This window comes from Elephas maximus, chromosome 1 (assembly GCF_024166365.1).
Source record: "Elephas maximus indicus isolate mEleMax1 chromosome 1, mEleMax1 primary haplotype, whole genome shotgun sequence".
NCBI lineage: Eukaryota > Metazoa > Chordata > Mammalia > Proboscidea > Elephantidae > Elephas > Elephas maximus.
The window spans coordinates 97,863,690-97,881,876 of NC_064819.1; the positions used below are offsets into that span (position 1 = coordinate 97,863,690).

Below are 18,187 nucleotides of genomic sequence, written 5' to 3' on the forward strand. Positions count from 1 at the left end.
CTAATATCTGGCATATGATTTTTCTTAACTTGTTTGTGAAACACACTGGATTCTTAGGGCAAATGTGCCAAAGTTATCCGCTAAAGCAAGGGTCTCCATTCTCCCTCCCAGTGTAGCTGTGGCACTAATTGTGTTTCTGGCTTGGTTCAAGGGGAAGCTTGGCTACTCTGCTACGGTGACTAGCTGTGGCCACCAGGCGTAGGAGCTAGTTCTGATCCAGTCAATTCATCAGGGACGTTTGGCCACTTAGATTAGGGATTTCTCAGTGGACAGAGCTGCTTTTTCTCCACTGAAATTCATGCTACCTATCCACTTGACTTTTTTCAGAACAGAGATCAGTAGAATTTAAAACTGTATTATCATAAATGTGGCAGGAAGCCAGCTTTTGGGAAACCTTTCCCTATAACTCCCAGGACATCTGAAGAAAGGCTCACAAAAATAGAGAAGGATTTACAGACCACTAGCTAACAAGCCCCAGTGGTGCAGTATTAAGAGATATGGCTACTGACCAAAACGGTCAGCAGTTCAAATCTACTAGCCGCTGCTCAGAAACCCTATGGGGCAGCTCGATTCTATCCTATAGGGTCACTATGAGTCAGAATCGACTCAATGGCAACAAGTTTTTTTGGTGTTTTGGTTTGTTTCTAGTAAATAGGGAGCATTGAGAGTCAGTCAGAGGTCATTTTGATTCACTTTTGAGAAGATGGGAAGGATTACAGCCATTTGGTAGTAAGTGTGCATATTGGAAACCCTGGTGGCCTAGTGGTTAAGAGCTATGGCTGCTAACCAAAAGGTCAGCAGTTCGAATCCACCAGGTGCTCTTTGGAAACCCTATGGGGCAGTTCTGCTGTGTCCTGTAGGGCCACTATGAGTCGGAATCAACTCAACGGCAATGAGTTTGGTTTGGGTTTTTGTTTGGTGCGTATTAGAAAAGAAACTTGAGGAAAGAAGGCCTTATGATGCATCATCATTAAAAAATGCTTGGAAAGCATTATCCACAAAGAAGAGATCATGCAGAGCCCTGTGGAGGTGGGGAGAGGCAAGGGAAGGAAGGATCTTGGATTTGATATATAGTTTTTGGAAGAATAAGATGAGATAAGGAAAGGGGAACACTCTAATCCAAGGCCATTGAGATTTGAGGTTCAGTTGTATATCCAGAAAAGAGCTGGACAGTTGTGATTCTGTGTGACACACTCGAATTATTCCCTTTCTCTCAAATGAAAAAGGAGCCAATAATTTGGAATGCATTTAACACAACTTGTGTTGGTATTAGTCACCTACGTGAGAAGTCCTGTGGTGTTTCTTTCTCTCAGATCCTGGCCATGAGACCCAGGAGCCAGGGGAGTGCAGCCAGGAACGAGGATGAGCACCCTTATGAGCTGCTGCTAACAGCAGAAACAAAGAAGCTGGTGTCAGTGGATGGAAGACCAAAAGGTACATCCCACCCCCACCCCTGCAGAAACAGCTCCAAAAGGATTTTAAAAGTTTGTGATTCTGGGTGGAAAGTGACAATGCTGTAGCTATGATGTTCCTTGGGATGAGGCAGCTGGGTTTCATGGCAGTCTGGGGTGGTAGGTGTATTTGGGTTGTTCATCTTCAATTCTGTATGAACTGTATGCCCTGAGGAATTGGCTTGCCACCTTTCCACACAAGAAAAAGGTAGAGTCAGAACTAGGTGATAACTGTGGAAAGAGAGACCACCAGCCCTGTGGCAGAGATTGAAACTTGGGGTCTCAAATCGTAAGCCCTCAATTTAATGCTGTGGAAAAACAAGCCCAACAAGTTAGTCCCTTTAGGTTCAGGCTGACAGCACAGACTGCTTTTGAGTCCTGACCTCAGAGCGATACACTTCTGGGGAGGGGCCTGTGATTGGCCGTCATCGGGTAACTAGAGTGCTCTGTCGCCTTGGCCTACTTTCATTGCCTCTGCACAGTTCAGTCTCCTCTGTAAGGGAGTGCTGCAGGACTGAGGTGCATACAGTCGATTTAAGCGCAGTCACAACAGAGGTGAGTGTGCAGTGCTTGAGAATTCATGTGCACCCCAGTTTTCCTGAGGAAGAACAAGAAGGGGGTGCACAATTCCCACTGCGATTTGAAGGAACTCCTGTGGCCTTTCCCACTCCTCACTAGCCTTCTATAATGATGCTAGGTCCTTTGTGGGGTATTATTAGTGCTTCCTTCCAATCCTGAAACAGCCCACGTCTCAGGTAAGAATGGGAGATGAGACGGTTTCTTTTGAAACGCTCTTCGCTAGGCCTGTCAGAGGGTAGAGGGTGGCAGAGAGAATGTGTGTGTATGTGTGTGATACTGTAGGCCTTATTTTTAATCGTCCTCTTTGAAAGGTTTTCTCTTCAGCATGCAGAAACTTTGTGGTCATATTCTTAGTAGTTTTTTTGTTTTGTTTCTTATAGTTTGCATTGAGAGTTTTTGTAAAATTACAGTTTAAATAAAGTAAAACTCACCATTTTTCTGTACTGTTCTGTTAATTTTAGCAGATACAATCGTATAACTGCCACCACATTGAAACAGAATAATTTCAACCTACTAAAAAATTCCCTTGTTTCCCTTTGTAGTTAACACCTTCCCCCTCCTTTACCTCTGGCAACTATTATTCTGACGTCTGTCCCAGTAGTTTTGCCTTTTCCAGAATGTCTTATGAATGGAATCATACGGTATGGACCCTTTCGAGTGTGGCTTCCTTCACTTAGCAAAATGCCTTTGAGATATATCCATGTTGTTGCAGGTATCAGTAATTTGTTTCTTTTTTTTGCTGAGTAGTATTCCACTGTGTGGATGTACCACAGTTTACACAGTGGTTAAGAGCTCGGCTGATAACCAAAAGGTCTTAGCAGTTTGAATCCACCAGGTGCTCCTTGGAAACCCTATGGGGCAGTTCTACTATGTCCTATAGGGTCACTCTCTGTTGGAACGACTCGTAGAGCAAAAGGTTTGGTTTTGGTTTTTTCATTGAGCTGGGGAACATCTGGATTGTTTACCGTTTTTGGCAACTACAAATAAAGCTGCTATAAACATTCACATAGACAGATTTTGTGTGAACATAGGTTTTCATTTCACTTGAGTAAATACCCAGGAATGGGATGGCTGGGTCTTAATATATAACTTTTTAAGAAACTGCCAAACGGTTTTCCAGAGTGGTTTTACCATTTTGCTTTCCCATCAGAAATGTATGATATTTCAGCTGCTGTAGATCCTCCCCAGTATTTAATATTGTCAGGTTTTCTGTTTATTTTTTATTTTAGCCATTCTAATAGGCACATAGTTATATTTCATCATGGATTTAGTTTCTGTTTCTTGAATGACTAATGATGTTGAGCATTTTTTCATATGCTTATTTACCATCCTTATATCTTCTTTAATGAATTGCCTGTTCAAATCTTTGTTGACTTTAAAAATTAGGTTGTTTGTTGTGGAAATTCTTTATGTATTTTGGCCACAAGTATTTTAGCAGATATGTAATTTTCTCCCAGTCTGTAAATTCTTTATGTATTTTGGCCACAAGTATTTTAGCAGATATGTAATTTTCTCCCAGTCTGTGGCTTATCTTTTTAGTCCTTACAGAGTGTCTTTTAAAGAGCAGAGGTTGTAAGTTCTGATGAAATCCAATTTGTTGACTCCCCCCTTCTCTTTTTTTATGAATAATATCTAAGAAATTTTAGGAGCCCAGGTGGTGCAGTGGTTAAGAGCTCAGCTGCTAACCAAAATGTCAGAGGTTCAAATCCACCAGCCACTTCTTGGAAACTCTATGGGGCAATTCTACTCTGTCCTATAGGGTCGCCATGAGTCAAAATTGACTCAACAGCGACGGGGTAAGGTCACAATTATTTTTTTCCTATGTTTTCTTTTAGAATTTTTATAGTTTTAGTTTTTACATTTAGGTCTGTAATCCATTTTGAGTTAATTTTTTTATGTGGTGTGAGGATGGATCAAGATCTTTTTTTTTTTTTTTTGCCCATGGATGTTCAGTTATTTCAGAACCATTTGTTTGAAAAGACTGTCCTTTCTCCACTGAATGGTCTTTGTAACTTTGTTATTCTTTTTTAAATTGTTTTGGCTACTTTAGTTCCTTTGTCTTTCCATATACATATAGAATCAGCTTGCTGGTTTCTTTAAAAAACCCTGCTGAGATTTTGATTGGGATTGTGTTCAGTCTATATATGTGTTGAGGAGAATTGATATCTTAATGGTACTTAGTCTTCTGATCATATTGGTAGATTTTTAACTAAAGCATTTAAAGAGGGAAGAGTAGAGCACTGAAACCCTCTCTAAGCGTTTAATAATAAACCATGCTGACATGAACTCCTAAAGAACAAGTGATTAAGGCTTCATTTGAAAATGGTTCTTAGTGAAGGAAGAATCTTCAAGCATCATGGAATAGGTAGATTCCAGCACTTCTCTCTTCAAGACTTTGTTTGGAAGCACTACAAGATGCCTGGCTCAGCCTTTTAAAGGAAGAAAAGGAGAAAGTCAGATGAACTTCATAAACTGGGACCAATCTCCTTGGCTACCAGGTGTTCTTGATAGGAATTTTCCATTCCCAGGTCGGGAGGTCTCCAGGTCGAGGTTTAACGGCTGAAGAGGACTTGAGACCTCACACTGGGTCTTGCTTTGGCTTCTCCAGCTCTGCAATACTGAGCTAACTGTCGAGAGTGGGTGGTGCGGGAAGCAGATATAATTGAACTGTAGTACATGGGGTGTGCTTACCTCCAGGCTATCTGCTTGGATCACTTAAAGAGCTTTCAGACAAAGGGTTTGAAACATCAAATATGAAAATGGACTCTGCCAGTTTCTCAGAAGCCCTGCCTATTCTGTCAGCCTGGCAGGAAAAGCTAGCTGGAAAGAGTGCCTGCGGGGTTGGTAAGAGTGAGGCACATCAGCAGCCGATGTCATAGGTTAGTACATATTAAATCTTTTCTGCTTTTCCATTAATGTCATTCTCTCATGCAGCTTTTCTGAATTAATTGATCGGTTTTCAAAGGGCAATGTTAATGAGACTACCAGAGCTTTCAGCCCTTCCTCAGCTGAAAGCCCCCGGGCCCCCCTCATTTCTGACATCTGCTGGCTGCAAATTTGGGATTCCCATTACTTCCTCGGGTTTGATAATTTACTAGAATGACTCACAGAACTCAAGAAAGCAATATACTTAAAATTATGCTTGTATTATAGGGAAAAAAATAAGAAATGAAGAGATGCACAGGGCAAGATCTAGGAGGATCCCCAACACGGAGCTTCCATGTCTGAAAAAGGGATGCACTATCCTCCCAAGGAAACACTGGTGGTGTAGTGGTTAAGAGCTACTGCTGCTAACCAAAAGGTCAGCAGTTCAAATCCCTGAAGCATTCCTTGGAAACCCTATGGGGCAGTTCTACCCTGTCCTATAGGATTGCTATGAGTCGGAATTGCCTCGACGGCAATGGGTTTGGTTTGGGTTTGGTATCTTCCCAAGGACTGATACCTTTCATTAACCAGGAAGCTCTGTGAGCTTCAGTGTCCAGAGTTTTTATTAGGGCCTCATTACATAGGCATGATTGATTGTATCGTTGCCCATGTGGTTAGACTCGACCTTCAGCCCTCTTTCCCTGAGGTCTGAATGATATTACCGGATGGGTCTTTCTGACATTGCTAGCCCTGACTCAACATGAATCTTCCATCAGCATAAATTTTCAGGTGTGGTCTGGAACACTCATGGATTACAAATACTCCAGTCACTGGAGTAATTTCCAAAGGTTTAGAGATTACCTCACAGGAACCAGGACCAAATATTTTGAGTAAAGTTAATTGTACACCCCACAATAAGCATAAAACATACCTTTTAAAATTGACCTTTCCCTGATGTAGGGAAGTTGAGCATCTTATCTTTTTTTTTTTTTTTTTTGGTGAAAAAAGTTTTTTTTTAATAATACTTTATTGTGTTTCTGGTGAAAGTTTACACAGCAAATTCAGTTCCCATTTAACAATTACTACACAAATTGTTCAGTGACTTTGGTTACATTTTTCACAATTTTTTTTAACATTCTCATTAATTCCCTTCTGGATGTTTCACTTCCGGTAATCTGGTTTTCCTGTCCCCTTACCCCTTCATCTTTATTTAGAGTAATTGTTGACCATTTGGTCTCATATAGATGATATTTTAAAGGTGCACAGTACTCTCTGGTAATATTCTTTGTTTTATGAGCCAATCTGTTATTTAGCTAAAAGGTGACTTCAGAGAGTAGTTTCAGTTCAGGGTTTATGGAGTATCTCAGGGCAATCGTCTTGGGGAGTCCTCTAGTCTCAAACAGTCCAGTAAGTCTGAACTTTTCAAGAATTTGAGTTCTGTTCCACATTTTTTCCCTTCCTATCAGGATCCATCTATTGTGGCCCTGATCAGAACAGTTGGTAGTGGTAGCCAGGCACCATCCAGTTTTTCTGGTCTCAGGGTAGATGAGGCCATGATGCATGTAGACTGTTAGTCAGGAAGACTGGTTTCTTCTCTGTGTCTTTGGTTTCCTTCTTTCTTTTTTGCTCCGAATGAGAAGAGATTGATATTTGTATCTTAGATGGTCACTCACAAGCTTTTAAGACCCCAGATGTTACTCTCCAAACTACGATGTAGGATATAAACTGTTAAAAATATTTATTGTCCTCTGCTGGGTTCTGTAGAGAAGCAAAACCAGTAATGTGTATAAATATAGAGAGAGAGATTTATCTTAAGGAAATAGCTCAGGCAATTGTTGAGGTTGCAACGCCCCAAGCCCTTAAGTCAAGATAGAGTCCTTTCCCAATTCACAGAGCTACAGAAGCTGGTGAACCCAAGATGAGCAGGTTAGAGAACAGGGATCCTGCTCACAGATTGTGACGGTTGAGGAATCCCCAAGGTCGGCAGGCAAGACTGCAAGGTTTCTCCTGAGTCACTCAGCTTCGTATATTTAGTCTGTGAGATTCCTATCATAATTTTTTCCATTTTTCTATATAGAAATCAATGGTAGTGGAAACACTTCATATAAATACCTATAATATTTGACCAGAGTGGTATTAAGAGGAGAGTTTATATCTTTAAATTCATTTGTTAAAAAACAAGAAAGACTAAAAATGAACATAAAGGAAGTAGTAGAGAAGAAATAATAAAGATAAAGACAGATAGTACACTTTATGGTATTATGTTAAACCTCAGATAAATAAGGGGGAAAAAAGATAAAAGAAATAATGAAATAAAAAAGCAAAAAGCAATAAACTTGTTCACTACATTGAAAACTTGTTTGTTTTTTAAGGTCTCTGGCATTCTAATCAAGAAAAGAAATACAATATCTAGGAATGATATAAAGAATATATAACCACATATTCAGATTTTAAAGATTAGTAACAAGAGAATTTATAGAAGTAAATTTTATGTGTTTAACCCAAGTTGCTACCATTTCCCACCGAAAACCAAACCAAACCTACTGCAGTTGAGTTGATTCTGACTCACAGGGACCCTACAGGATAGAGTAGAACTGCCCTATAGGATGACCAAGGCTGTAAATCTTTAGGGAAGCAGGCTGCCACATCTTTTTCCCACAGAGCTGTTGGTGGGTTTGAGCAGCTAAGCGCTTTAACCACTATGTCATAAGAGCTCCTTTCATCCCCCAAGGGAGCCTTTAATATTGCCTGGGGAGAGATTTTAGTCCATCACAATGACTGGTTGGGGTGGGATTGCTACTGGCATTTAGTGCCTGATGACCAGGAATGCGAAGCATCCTCCACTAAGTGGGGGCAGTCCTTCACAGTGAAGAATTTTCTACCCAGAAATGCCATTCATGCCTGCAGAAGTGAAAAAAACTGACAGAAGTAAAAAAGAAAATTAATTCAAGAAGTAAAAAGTCCAACCCTCCAAAAAGGCACTAGGCTCAGATGGGTTTATGAGAATTTTATCCAGCAGGTTTTTCACGTATAGGAGTCCCTGGGTGGCATAAATGGTTAAGTGTTTGGCTCACCCAGACGCACCTCGGAAGACAGACCTGGTGATCTGCTTCCAAAATGTTAAAGCTTTGAAAACCCTATGGAGCACAGTTCTACTCTGACAGACGTGGAGTTGCCATGAGTTGGGATGGATTCAACAGCAACTAACAGCAACAACAATTCCTGTATTATTTAAAATGTTTCAAAATGTAAGGAGAAATCTGCTAAAATCATAACTGAGAGCATTGTTTCTGTTCTGTTACCACAGCCATTTATATCTCTTCAGTGTTTAACTCTTTGCCCACTGGACATTCTAGACATATAACCACTCAGAGAAACAGTGGACAACTTTCCATTTTTGATAGCAAATGGGAAAGTAGCCAAGAACTCTAAAAGTCATTTTGTTCCCTGTGGTGCTTTTCTGTAACATCCACCAGTAGTTTTGGGTCCAGGTGAAGTGGTTACTTAGCTGAGGACAGAGACGAATAATTATCTGAAGACAGTGATAACATGTGGACTCTTTGGCCTTTTCTTTCCATAGGGTTAAATGAGGTAATAGATAAGCCTGCAGCTACACTTCCCAAAGTTGTTACTTGGCAGTTGAGTCAGTATTCCTGAGAGCTGTGTGTTCAGGTATGTGTGCAGTGTGTGCACCTGTATGAAGACCTTAATCCTCTTGAAAGGAGGAAAATGTTAATTTAGGTTCTCCCTCTACTCCCACATCCAGAGTGGCACCCATTTCTGAGCCTTTGGGGAATTCTACACTGAAAATCTTGCCTTTTCCCTTTGCCAGTTTAGGATTGAGTTTTCTCAGGTGTGCTTCCATCTGCAGTCCTACTTCCAAAATTTTATTGCCTTTTTTTTTTTCTTCATGCACCCTATCCTTTGGGGTTTATGCCTTAATGATATAACCAAAAACCCTTTTTAGTGACATTTCAGGAAGGAGAGGAAATAGGTGCCTCTGTTCAATCCACCATCTTTTTTGTTTTGTTTTATAAAAATATATACAGCACATTTGCCAAGTCAACATATTTCAGGCATACAATTTAGTGATATCAATTACATTAATCTTGTGCACCTGTCACCTATAATTGTTGTCATATTTTTCATCACCATAAACAGAAACTCACTGCTTCCTAAACAACGGCTCTCTCCAGTCCTTGGTAGCTACTAATAAACTTTGGTCTCTCTACATTTGCCTACTGATATTTCAAATAAGTGAGGTCCTACAATATTTGTCCTTTTGTGATTGACTTATTTCACTCATCATGATGTTTTCAAGGTTCATCCATGTTGTAGCATGTCAGGATTTTATTTCTCTTTATGGCTGAATGGAAACCCTGGTAGCATAGTGGTTAAGTGCTACAGCTGCCAACCAAAAGGTTGGCAGTTCAAATCCACCAGGCGCTCCTTGGAAGCCCTGTGGGGCAGTTCCACTCTGTCCTATAGGGTCGCTAGGAGTCGGAATCGACTTGATGGCGATGTGTTTGGTTTTCTGGCTTTATGGCTGAATATATTCCATTGTATGTATGCATTAATTTCATTTACCCATTCAGCAACTGTTGGGCATTTAGGTTGTTCTTACCTTTTTGCTCCTACTTTTATCTATTGCGAATAGGGCTGCAGTGAACACTGTGTACATGTATCTATTTGTGTCACTGCTTTCAAGTCCCTTGGGTATGTATCTAGGAGTGGAATTGCAGGCTCATGTGATAGTGCTCGTCTGGTCTTCGGTCACTAGTGTTCAGTGTGTCATATCTGTTCTTGAGATGGTCTCTAAATTCAGGTGGGATATATTCAAGGTCATGTTTTGGCTCTCGTGGACTTGCTCTGATTTTCTTCAGTTTCAGCTTGAACTTGCATATGAGCAATTGATGATCTGTTCCACAGTTGGTCCCTGGCCTTGTTCTGACTGATGATATTGAGCTTTTCCATCATCTCTTTCCACAGATGTAGTCAATTTGATTTCTCTGTGTTCCACCTGGCGAAGTCCATGTGTGTAGTCACCATTTATGTTGGTGAAAACAGGTATTTGCAATGAAGAAGTCGTTGGTCTTGCAAAATTCTATCATATGATCTCCGGCATTGTTTCTATCACCAAGGCCATATTTTCCAACTGCTGATCCTTTCTTCTTTGTTTCCAACTTTTGCATTCCAATCGCCAGTAATTATCAATGCATCTTGATTGCATGTTCAATCAATTTCAGACTGCAGCAGCTGATAAAAATATTGTTTCTTCATCTTTGGCCCTAGTGGTTGGTGCGTAAATTTGAATAATAGTCATATTAACTGGTCTTCCTTGTAGGTGCATGGATATTATCCTATCACTGACAGCGTTGTACTTCAGGATAGATCTTGAAACGTTCTTTTTGACGATGAATGCAACACCATTCCTCTTCAAGTTGTCATTCCCAGCATAGTAGACTATATGAATGTCCAGTTCAAAAATGGCCAATACCAGTCCATTTCAGCTCTCTAATGCTCAGGATATCAATGTTTATGCATTCCATTTCATTTTTGATGATTTCCAATTTTCCTAGATTCATACTTCTTACATTCCAGGTTCCAATTATTAATGGATGTTTGCAGCTGTTTCTTCTCATTTTGAGTCGTGCCACATCAGCAAATGAAGGTCCCGAAAGCTTTACTCCATCCATGTCATTAAGGTTGACTCTACTTTGGGGAGCTAGCTCTTCCCCAGTCATCTTTTGAGTGCCTTCCAACCTGATATTATAGAACAATATCATTAATATCACGTGCAAGCAAAATTCTGCTGAAGATCATTCAAAAACGGCTGCAGCAGTATATCGTCATCTTCCAGCACTATATCAGACAGTGTTCTGCTGCTATTTGTAAGGTTTTCACTGGCTAATGCTTTTCAGAAGTAGACTGCCGGGTCCTTCTTCCTAGTCTGTCTTAGTCTGGAAGCTCAGCTGAAACCTGTCCTCCATGGGCGACCCTGCTGGTATCTGAATACCGGTGGCATAGCTTCCAGCATCACAGCAACACACAAGACCCCACAGTACGACAAACCGACAGACACGTGGGAGAATGACATCCAAGCCATCATCCATGAAGAAAGCAAGAGATCACTGAAAAGACAGGAAAGAAAGAAAAGACCAAGGTGGATGTCAGAGGAGACTCTGAAACTTGCTCTTGAGCGTCAGGCAACTAAAGCAAAAGGAAGAACTGATGAAGTAAAAGACTGAACAGAATATTTCAAAGGGCCTTTCGAGAAGACAAAGTATTATAATGACGTGTGCAAAGAGCTGGAGATGGAAAACCAAAAGGGAAGAACACGCTCGGCGTTTCTCAACCTGAAAGAACTGAAGAAAAAATTCAAGCCTCGAGTTGCAATACTGAAGGATTCCATGGGGAAAATATTAAATGATGCAGGAAGCATCAAAAGAAGATGGAAGGAATACACAGAGTCATTATACCAAAAAGAATTAGTCGATATTCAACCATTTCAAGAGGAGGCATATGATCAGGAACCGATGGTACTGAAGGAAGAAGTCCAAGCTGCTCTGAAGGCATTGGCAAAAAACAAGGCTCCAGGAATTGATGGAATATCAACTGAGATGTTTCAACAAACAGATGCAGCGCTGGAGGTGCTCACTCGTCTATGCCAAGAAATATGGAAGACAGCTTCCTGGCCAACTGATTGGAAGAGATCCATATTTATGCCTATTCCCAAGAAAGGTGATCCAACCAAATGTGGAAATTATAGAACAATATCATTAATATCACATGCAAGCAAAATTCTGATGAAGATCATTCAAATACGGCTGCAGCAGTATATTGTCATGGAACTGCCAGAAATTCAGTCCGGTTTCAGAAGAGGACATGGAACCAGGGATATCATTGCTGATGTCAGATGGATCCTGGCTGAAAGCAGAGAATACCAGAGGGATGTTTACCTGTGTTTTATTGATTATGCAAAGGCATTTGACAGCGTGGATCATAACGAACTATGGATAACACTGCGAAGAATGGGAATTCCAGAACACTTAATTGTGCTCATGGGGAACCTTTACATAGATCAAGAGGCAGTTGTTCGGACAGAACAAGGGGATACTGATTGGTTTAATGTCAGGAAAGGTGTGCATCAGGGTTGTGTTCTTTCACCATACCTATTTAATCTGTATGTTGAACAAATAATCTGAGAAACTGGACTATATGAAGAAGAATGGGGCATCAAGATTGGAGGAAGACTCATTAACAACCTGCCTTATGCAGATGACACAACCTTGCTTGCTGAAAGCGAAGAGGACTTGAAGCACTTACTAATGAAGATCAAAGACCACAGCCTTCAGTATGGATTACACCTCAACATAAAGAAATCAAAAATCCTCACAACTGGACCAGTGAGCAACATCATGATAAACAGAGAAAAGATTGAAGTTGTCAAGGATTTCATTTTACTTGGATCCACAATCAACAGCCATGGAAGCAGCAGTCAAGAAATAAAAGACTCATTGCATTGGGGAAATCTGCTGCAAAGGACCTCTTCAAAGTGTTGAAGAGCAAAGTCACCCTGAAGACTAAGGTGTGCCTGACCCAAGCCATCGTATTTTCAGTCACATCATATGCATGTGAAAGCTGGACAATGAATAAGGAAGACCGAAGAAGAATTGACGCCTTCGAATTGTGGTGTTGGCGAAGAATATTGAATATACCACGGACTGCCAAAAGAAGAAACAAATCTGTCTTAAAAGAAGTACAACCAGAATGCTCCTTAGAAGCAAGGATGGCGAGACTGCGTCTTACATACTTTGGACATGTTGTCAGGAGGGATCAGTCCCTGGAGAAGGGCATCATGCTTCGCAGAGTAGAGTGGAAAAGAGGAAGACCCTCAATGAGGTGGGTTGACACAATGGCTACAACAATGAGCTCAAGCGTAACAATGATTGTAAGGATGGTGCAGGACCGGGCAGTGTTTCGTTCTGTTGTGCACAGGGTCGCTGTGAGTTAGAACCGACGCGACAGCACCTAACAACAACAACATGATAGTACTATGTTCAGCTTTTTGAGGCACTGCCGAACTGGTTTCCACAGTGGCTTTACCATTTTGCATCCCACCAGCAATGGATAAGGGTTTCAGTTTCTCCACATCCGTGGCAACATTTGTTATTCCCCCCCCCCCTTTTTTTTTAAAGTCTTAGCTGTCCTAATGTGAATGAAGTGGTTTCTCATTGTGGTTTTGATATGCATTTCTCTAATAAGCAACATCATGGTAGAGAAAATATGGAAGTTGTCAAGGATTTCATTTTACTTGGATCCACAGTCAATACCCATGGAAGCAGCAGTCAAGAAATCAAAAGACGCATTGCATCAGGCAAATCTGCTGCAAAAAAACCTCTTTAAAATATTGAAAAGCAGAGACGTCACTTTGAAGATTAAGGTGTGCCTGACCCAAGCCATGGAATTTTCAGTCACCTCGTATGCATGTGAAAGCTGGACAATGAATGAGGAAGACTGAAGAAAAATTGATGCCTTTGAATTATGGTGTTAGTGAAGAATACTGAGTATACCATGGACTGCACTGGGTTTTTTGGGCCAGAGCAACAAACAAATCTGTCTTGGCAGAAGTACAGTCAGAATGTTCCTTAGAAATGAGGATGGTGAGACTGTCTCGCTCACTTTGGACATGTTATCGGGAAGACCTTCAATGAGATGGTTTGACACAGTGACTGCAACAGTGGGCTCAAACAGGGCAACAATTGTGAGGATGGCACAGGATCGGGCAGTGTTCTGTTGTACATGGGGTTGGTATGAGTGGGAACCAACTCAACAGGCCTAACAGCAACAGCAGTGGCTAATAAAATTAAGCATCTTTTCACCATTTGAATGTCTTCTTTTCTGAAATGTTTGTTCAAGTCTTTGCACATTTTTTGATTGGATTATTTATCTTTTTCTTGTTAAGTTGTAGAAGTTTTACCGGTCTACTACCATCTTTCCCTATAAGTAGTCTAGCTTTTCAAGGTAAATTCCAAGGAGTGAATTAAGTGCTTTTCCCAAAGGCAGAAAATGTAAATAAGACAGTTAATGGTTAAGTCTTATCTCCAGCTTCTTCCCTTGCTCTCACCTTTTTATCTTAGAGAAGCCCCTGCCAAAAGCCCTGCCAGATAAACCTGTCTTCCTCCTTTGAATTTATGTTTCTGACTGGGAATAATTCACTTTTCTTTCCATTATGGAACAAGTCCAAGCCTTGTGAACTATGCATCTATATTTTCTTTCACAAAATGTATTGTCAGCCATTTATACACAAAACATTATGTAGGGCACTGTAGGAAATACCAAGATTGGTAAAATAAAAACAGAGGCAACATATGTAAAATGTTCATATGAGGGCAAAATATGTTAAATTTATATAAAATAATTTGGGAATTCAAAAGAGGGATAAATTATGTCAGTGTCAGAGATCGGGGTGGCCTATGAGCTGAAACCTAAAATGGAGAATTACACTTGATAGGCAGAAGTAAGGAAGAAGGAGAGGGCATTCTAGGCACAGGGAGTGGCTTCAACAACAGTAAGATTATGGGAAAAGATAGAGAGCATGTTTGAACAATGGTTAAGTAATCCAGTTTGTCTGGAGCAAAGGGAACTTGTAGAATACTGGATCTCAAATGTCAGTCCTTGTTCCCAGGACAGTACAGTGTAGTTGAAGCTTTTTGAGTGGCATGACAGAATATGAGCCACATTTTAAGAATGTGTAATTGTGGAGTCTTAGATTGCAGTTGGGAGATACTGGAGTCAGGGATACCCTGAAGCCAAGAGACTTCAGGGAATCTCTCAAAGGTAATTGGAGCCCAAAATAGGAGGACAGCATGGGATTATAGGAAAGAGAGGATGGATGGAAGAGGTATTGGGAAGGTAGAATTAACAGGACCTTATAACCAAACATGGGAGAATGAGGAGGAGAGGGTATTGAGGATGATTCTGAGGTTTTGAGTTTGGTTAGTTAGGAAGATAACTATACATCTGACAGAGATAGGAAATTGAGGGAGGCGTGTGTTTGAGGAAAGATATAGAATTCAGTTTTGAATATGTTAAATTGAGGTATTTCAGGTACCAGGAACATTCAGGTAAAGATACTCGATAGACACTTGGAAATGTGGTTCTGATGTTTAAGAGAAATGTTGGGATTATAAATACAATTCATGAATCATCCAAGTTGAGGGGATGGTTAACATAAAGGAGACTCAATTGCTGAGGGAAAGCCTAGAGAGATTGAAGAGTTTGAGAACAGAAATTTATATTCGGGGACACAAGGGGAAAGAGACTTGGGAAGATAACCATGATAGTGCAGTGTTTTAGAAACCGAGTTTAATGTGACCAAAATAATAGTGGTTTAAACAAGACAGAAGTTCAGAAATCATAAATCCAGGGCTGGTGTGGCAGCTTCATGATCACCAAGGACCCAGGCTCCTCCTGACACTTCATGGTCCAAGAAGGCTGTTCAAGTTGAAGCTCTCAGGACAGGAAGGAAGAGAAGAAAAAGGACACTTTTAAGACAGTTTCCAGAAGTTACAGACACCGTTTTCACTTATAACCCGCTGACCAGAACTTAGTCGTGTGGCTACATCTCGCTGAAAAGAAGCTAGGAAATGCAGTCTTTATTCTAGTTGGCTGGGAGCCCATCTAAAAATCCCATAGCTAAAGATGAAGGGGAGAGTGGGTATTGGGGGCAGCCATCATTCACACCAAGGTAGAAGAGTTTCAGAGACACTGAGCAGTGTCAAATGCTATAGAAAGAGCTAGAAGGATGAAGACTAGAAAAAAGATCAGGCAATTAGACGGACATTGGTAAATTTTAGGTAAGGAGATACTTTTCTGAGGTAGGTGGAAAGAGATGAGATTAACCCCCAAATTTTGACAAATTTTGGTAGTTAAGTTTGCCTGACTTCTGTCTTTTCAGAATGGTGTGATTATCCTCCGTGCTTACATGCGCTGTGGGTAAAGTTGGCAGTTGAAAAAGAGCCAAAGAGATGAGGAATAGTTGATCTTATGGTGATACTGTAGTTCTCAAGAGATGAATGAAAGAATGGCTGAGCCTTGTAGTCAGGCTTGAGTTTGAATTTTTGCTGTACCGCTTATTGGCTGTTGATCTTGAGGAAATCATTAAACTTCTGTAAGCCTGAGTTTCTACATGTAGTAGGAATACTAATTCTTATCACATGGCTGTTGGGAATATTAAAAAGAAAATGCTTAGCACAGTGTCTGGCACAGAATACCTAGTACCTGATAAATAGTAGCTGTTGGAAGCCAACTGAGAGATGAATTGGTAGAGGGCTCAATCAGTTGTTTCCTGAGTATTCAGCAGTACTCGACATTCCAGCAACTGGGAAAGAGAAACAAATAGTTGTGAATACCCAGTGTTGGAACTGGCAGAAGATCAAGGGGAACAAGATGGCAAATGTGCTATTAAATAAGGCAAAGTTAAATAATCATGACTGGTTAGAAACTGATCCAGGCAGAACTGGTGTACTGAAGAACAGGGAAGTTGGAGGGACCAGAGGTCCCACGACTGGCAGTGGACAGACTCTTCTGGAGGTGTTTAAGGAAATGGGGTAGATGTAATATAAGGAGATAACCAATGACCAAGTTAATGTATAATAGTTTTGAGTCCCAAGGCTGGGCTGTCCTCATGGGGGATGAGGTAGGTGGAGATGGTTCCTGGCCTGAAGATTCTCCACCGTGCTGTTACACATTACCTTCAACCAAACTCACAAGACCCCTGAGGGTTCACCCTCTACTGTACCTTCGCTGGCATTCAAGTTTTATTCTGCCTGGTTTACAGGAGGCACTTAGAAGAAACCAGTCTCCTTTGCTGAGTCAGGGAAAGTAAAACAAGCTGTGTGCAGTGTTAGCACGAAGAGTAGTTTCAGAAATGGTCGTAAATGAAAAATGATGATAATGATATCATCTACGATTTACTAAATGCTTCCCATGGGCCAGCCATCATGCTGAGTCATTTACTTTGATTATATCAATGACTGTCTCAAGACAAATCTTCAGGGTAGGGGCTATTTTTATTCTTCTTTAATAGATGAGAAAGAAGAGGTCAGGTGTTAGAGCTGGATTTAAACCCTAGCCTGACTGAACTGAAAGCCTGTGCCTTTATCCATGAGGCTAAACCATTTCATCAGAAGCCCTCCTTCTGTTCTTAATATCACAGAACTGGAAGGGACCTAGAAAGGTCATCTAATCTAATCATAGGTTCAGACCATACTAAATCTCAGACTCCTAGAGAATGCACTCAGCCCCTCATTTTTTAAAAAATAATATTTTATACCTTCTCACTTTCTACCAACTTCTTATCCAACATTTTTCATTTACAACAGTAGTAAGAAATCTCCTATCTGACTGTTTTGCACATTAACATGACCAGTGGGACAGACAGCACCCACCTACATTTTCCACCTTTGGAGTTACTGGGAAGCTGCTATCCCACTGACAGTACGGACCCATATAACTGTTTGAAATGGAAGAACTGGATACTCCATTTTCGTACAATGCTGATTTTGCATTGCGACCTGGTCTTTGGAACCTAACCATGTCAATTAGTGAGGAGACAGTATATTGTGTTTTTGGTGAAGGTTTACACAGTGGTTTAGGTTTCCATTCAAGTGGTTTAGGTTTCCATTCAACAGTTTTTACACAAGTTGTTCAGTGACATTGGTTACATTCTTCGCAATGTATTATTTCCATTCTAGTTGTTCAATTCCATTAATCTAGTTTTCCTGCCCCCTTACAGTCTCAACTTTGTTTTAAAGTAATTTTTGATCATTTGGCCTCATATAGGTGGTTTTTTAAAGGAGCACAGTACATACAGGTGATGTTCATTATTTTTTGAGCCAATTTGTTATTTAGATGACCCCTTAGGGGTTAGTTTCCACTCAAGGTTTGAAGAGTATCTCAGGGCAGTGGTCTAGGGGAGTCCTCTAGTCTCAAGCAGTTCAGTATGTCTGGGTTTTTTTTGTTTTTGTTTTTTAGGAATTTGATGGTTCTCTTCCACATTTTTCTTCCATTCTGTCGGGGCCCATCTATTGTGGCCCTGATTAGAATGGCCGGTAGTGGTAGCTAGGCACCATCTAGTTCTTCTGATCTCAGGTTAGATGAGGCCATGGTTCATGTAGAGCCTCTCATTTTTTAAAAGAAACCAAGAGGGGAAAAGTCACAGAACTGGCCAGTCTGTAACTGGGCTGGGACTACAGCTTGGGCATTTTCAGTGCCAATCGAGTTCTTGT

At 40.7% G+C, this 18,187-nt stretch overlaps 1 protein-coding gene across 15 annotated transcripts in view; it reads left to right on the forward strand.

The window, feature by feature from the left end:
• ANKS1A (ankyrin repeat and sterile alpha motif domain containing 1A) overlaps window positions 1-18,187 on the forward strand; it is a 201,045-nt gene that overhangs the window by 98,186 nt on the left and 84,672 nt on the right. For all 15 annotated transcript variants that reach the window (XM_049889300.1, XM_049889257.1, XM_049889383.1 and 12 more), the window contains one exon: window positions 1,314-1,434. In XM_049889300.1, coding sequence (XP_049745257.1) covers window positions 1,314-1,434 — 121 coding nt within the window. The remainder of the gene's footprint in view (window positions 1-1,313; window positions 1,435-18,187) is intronic.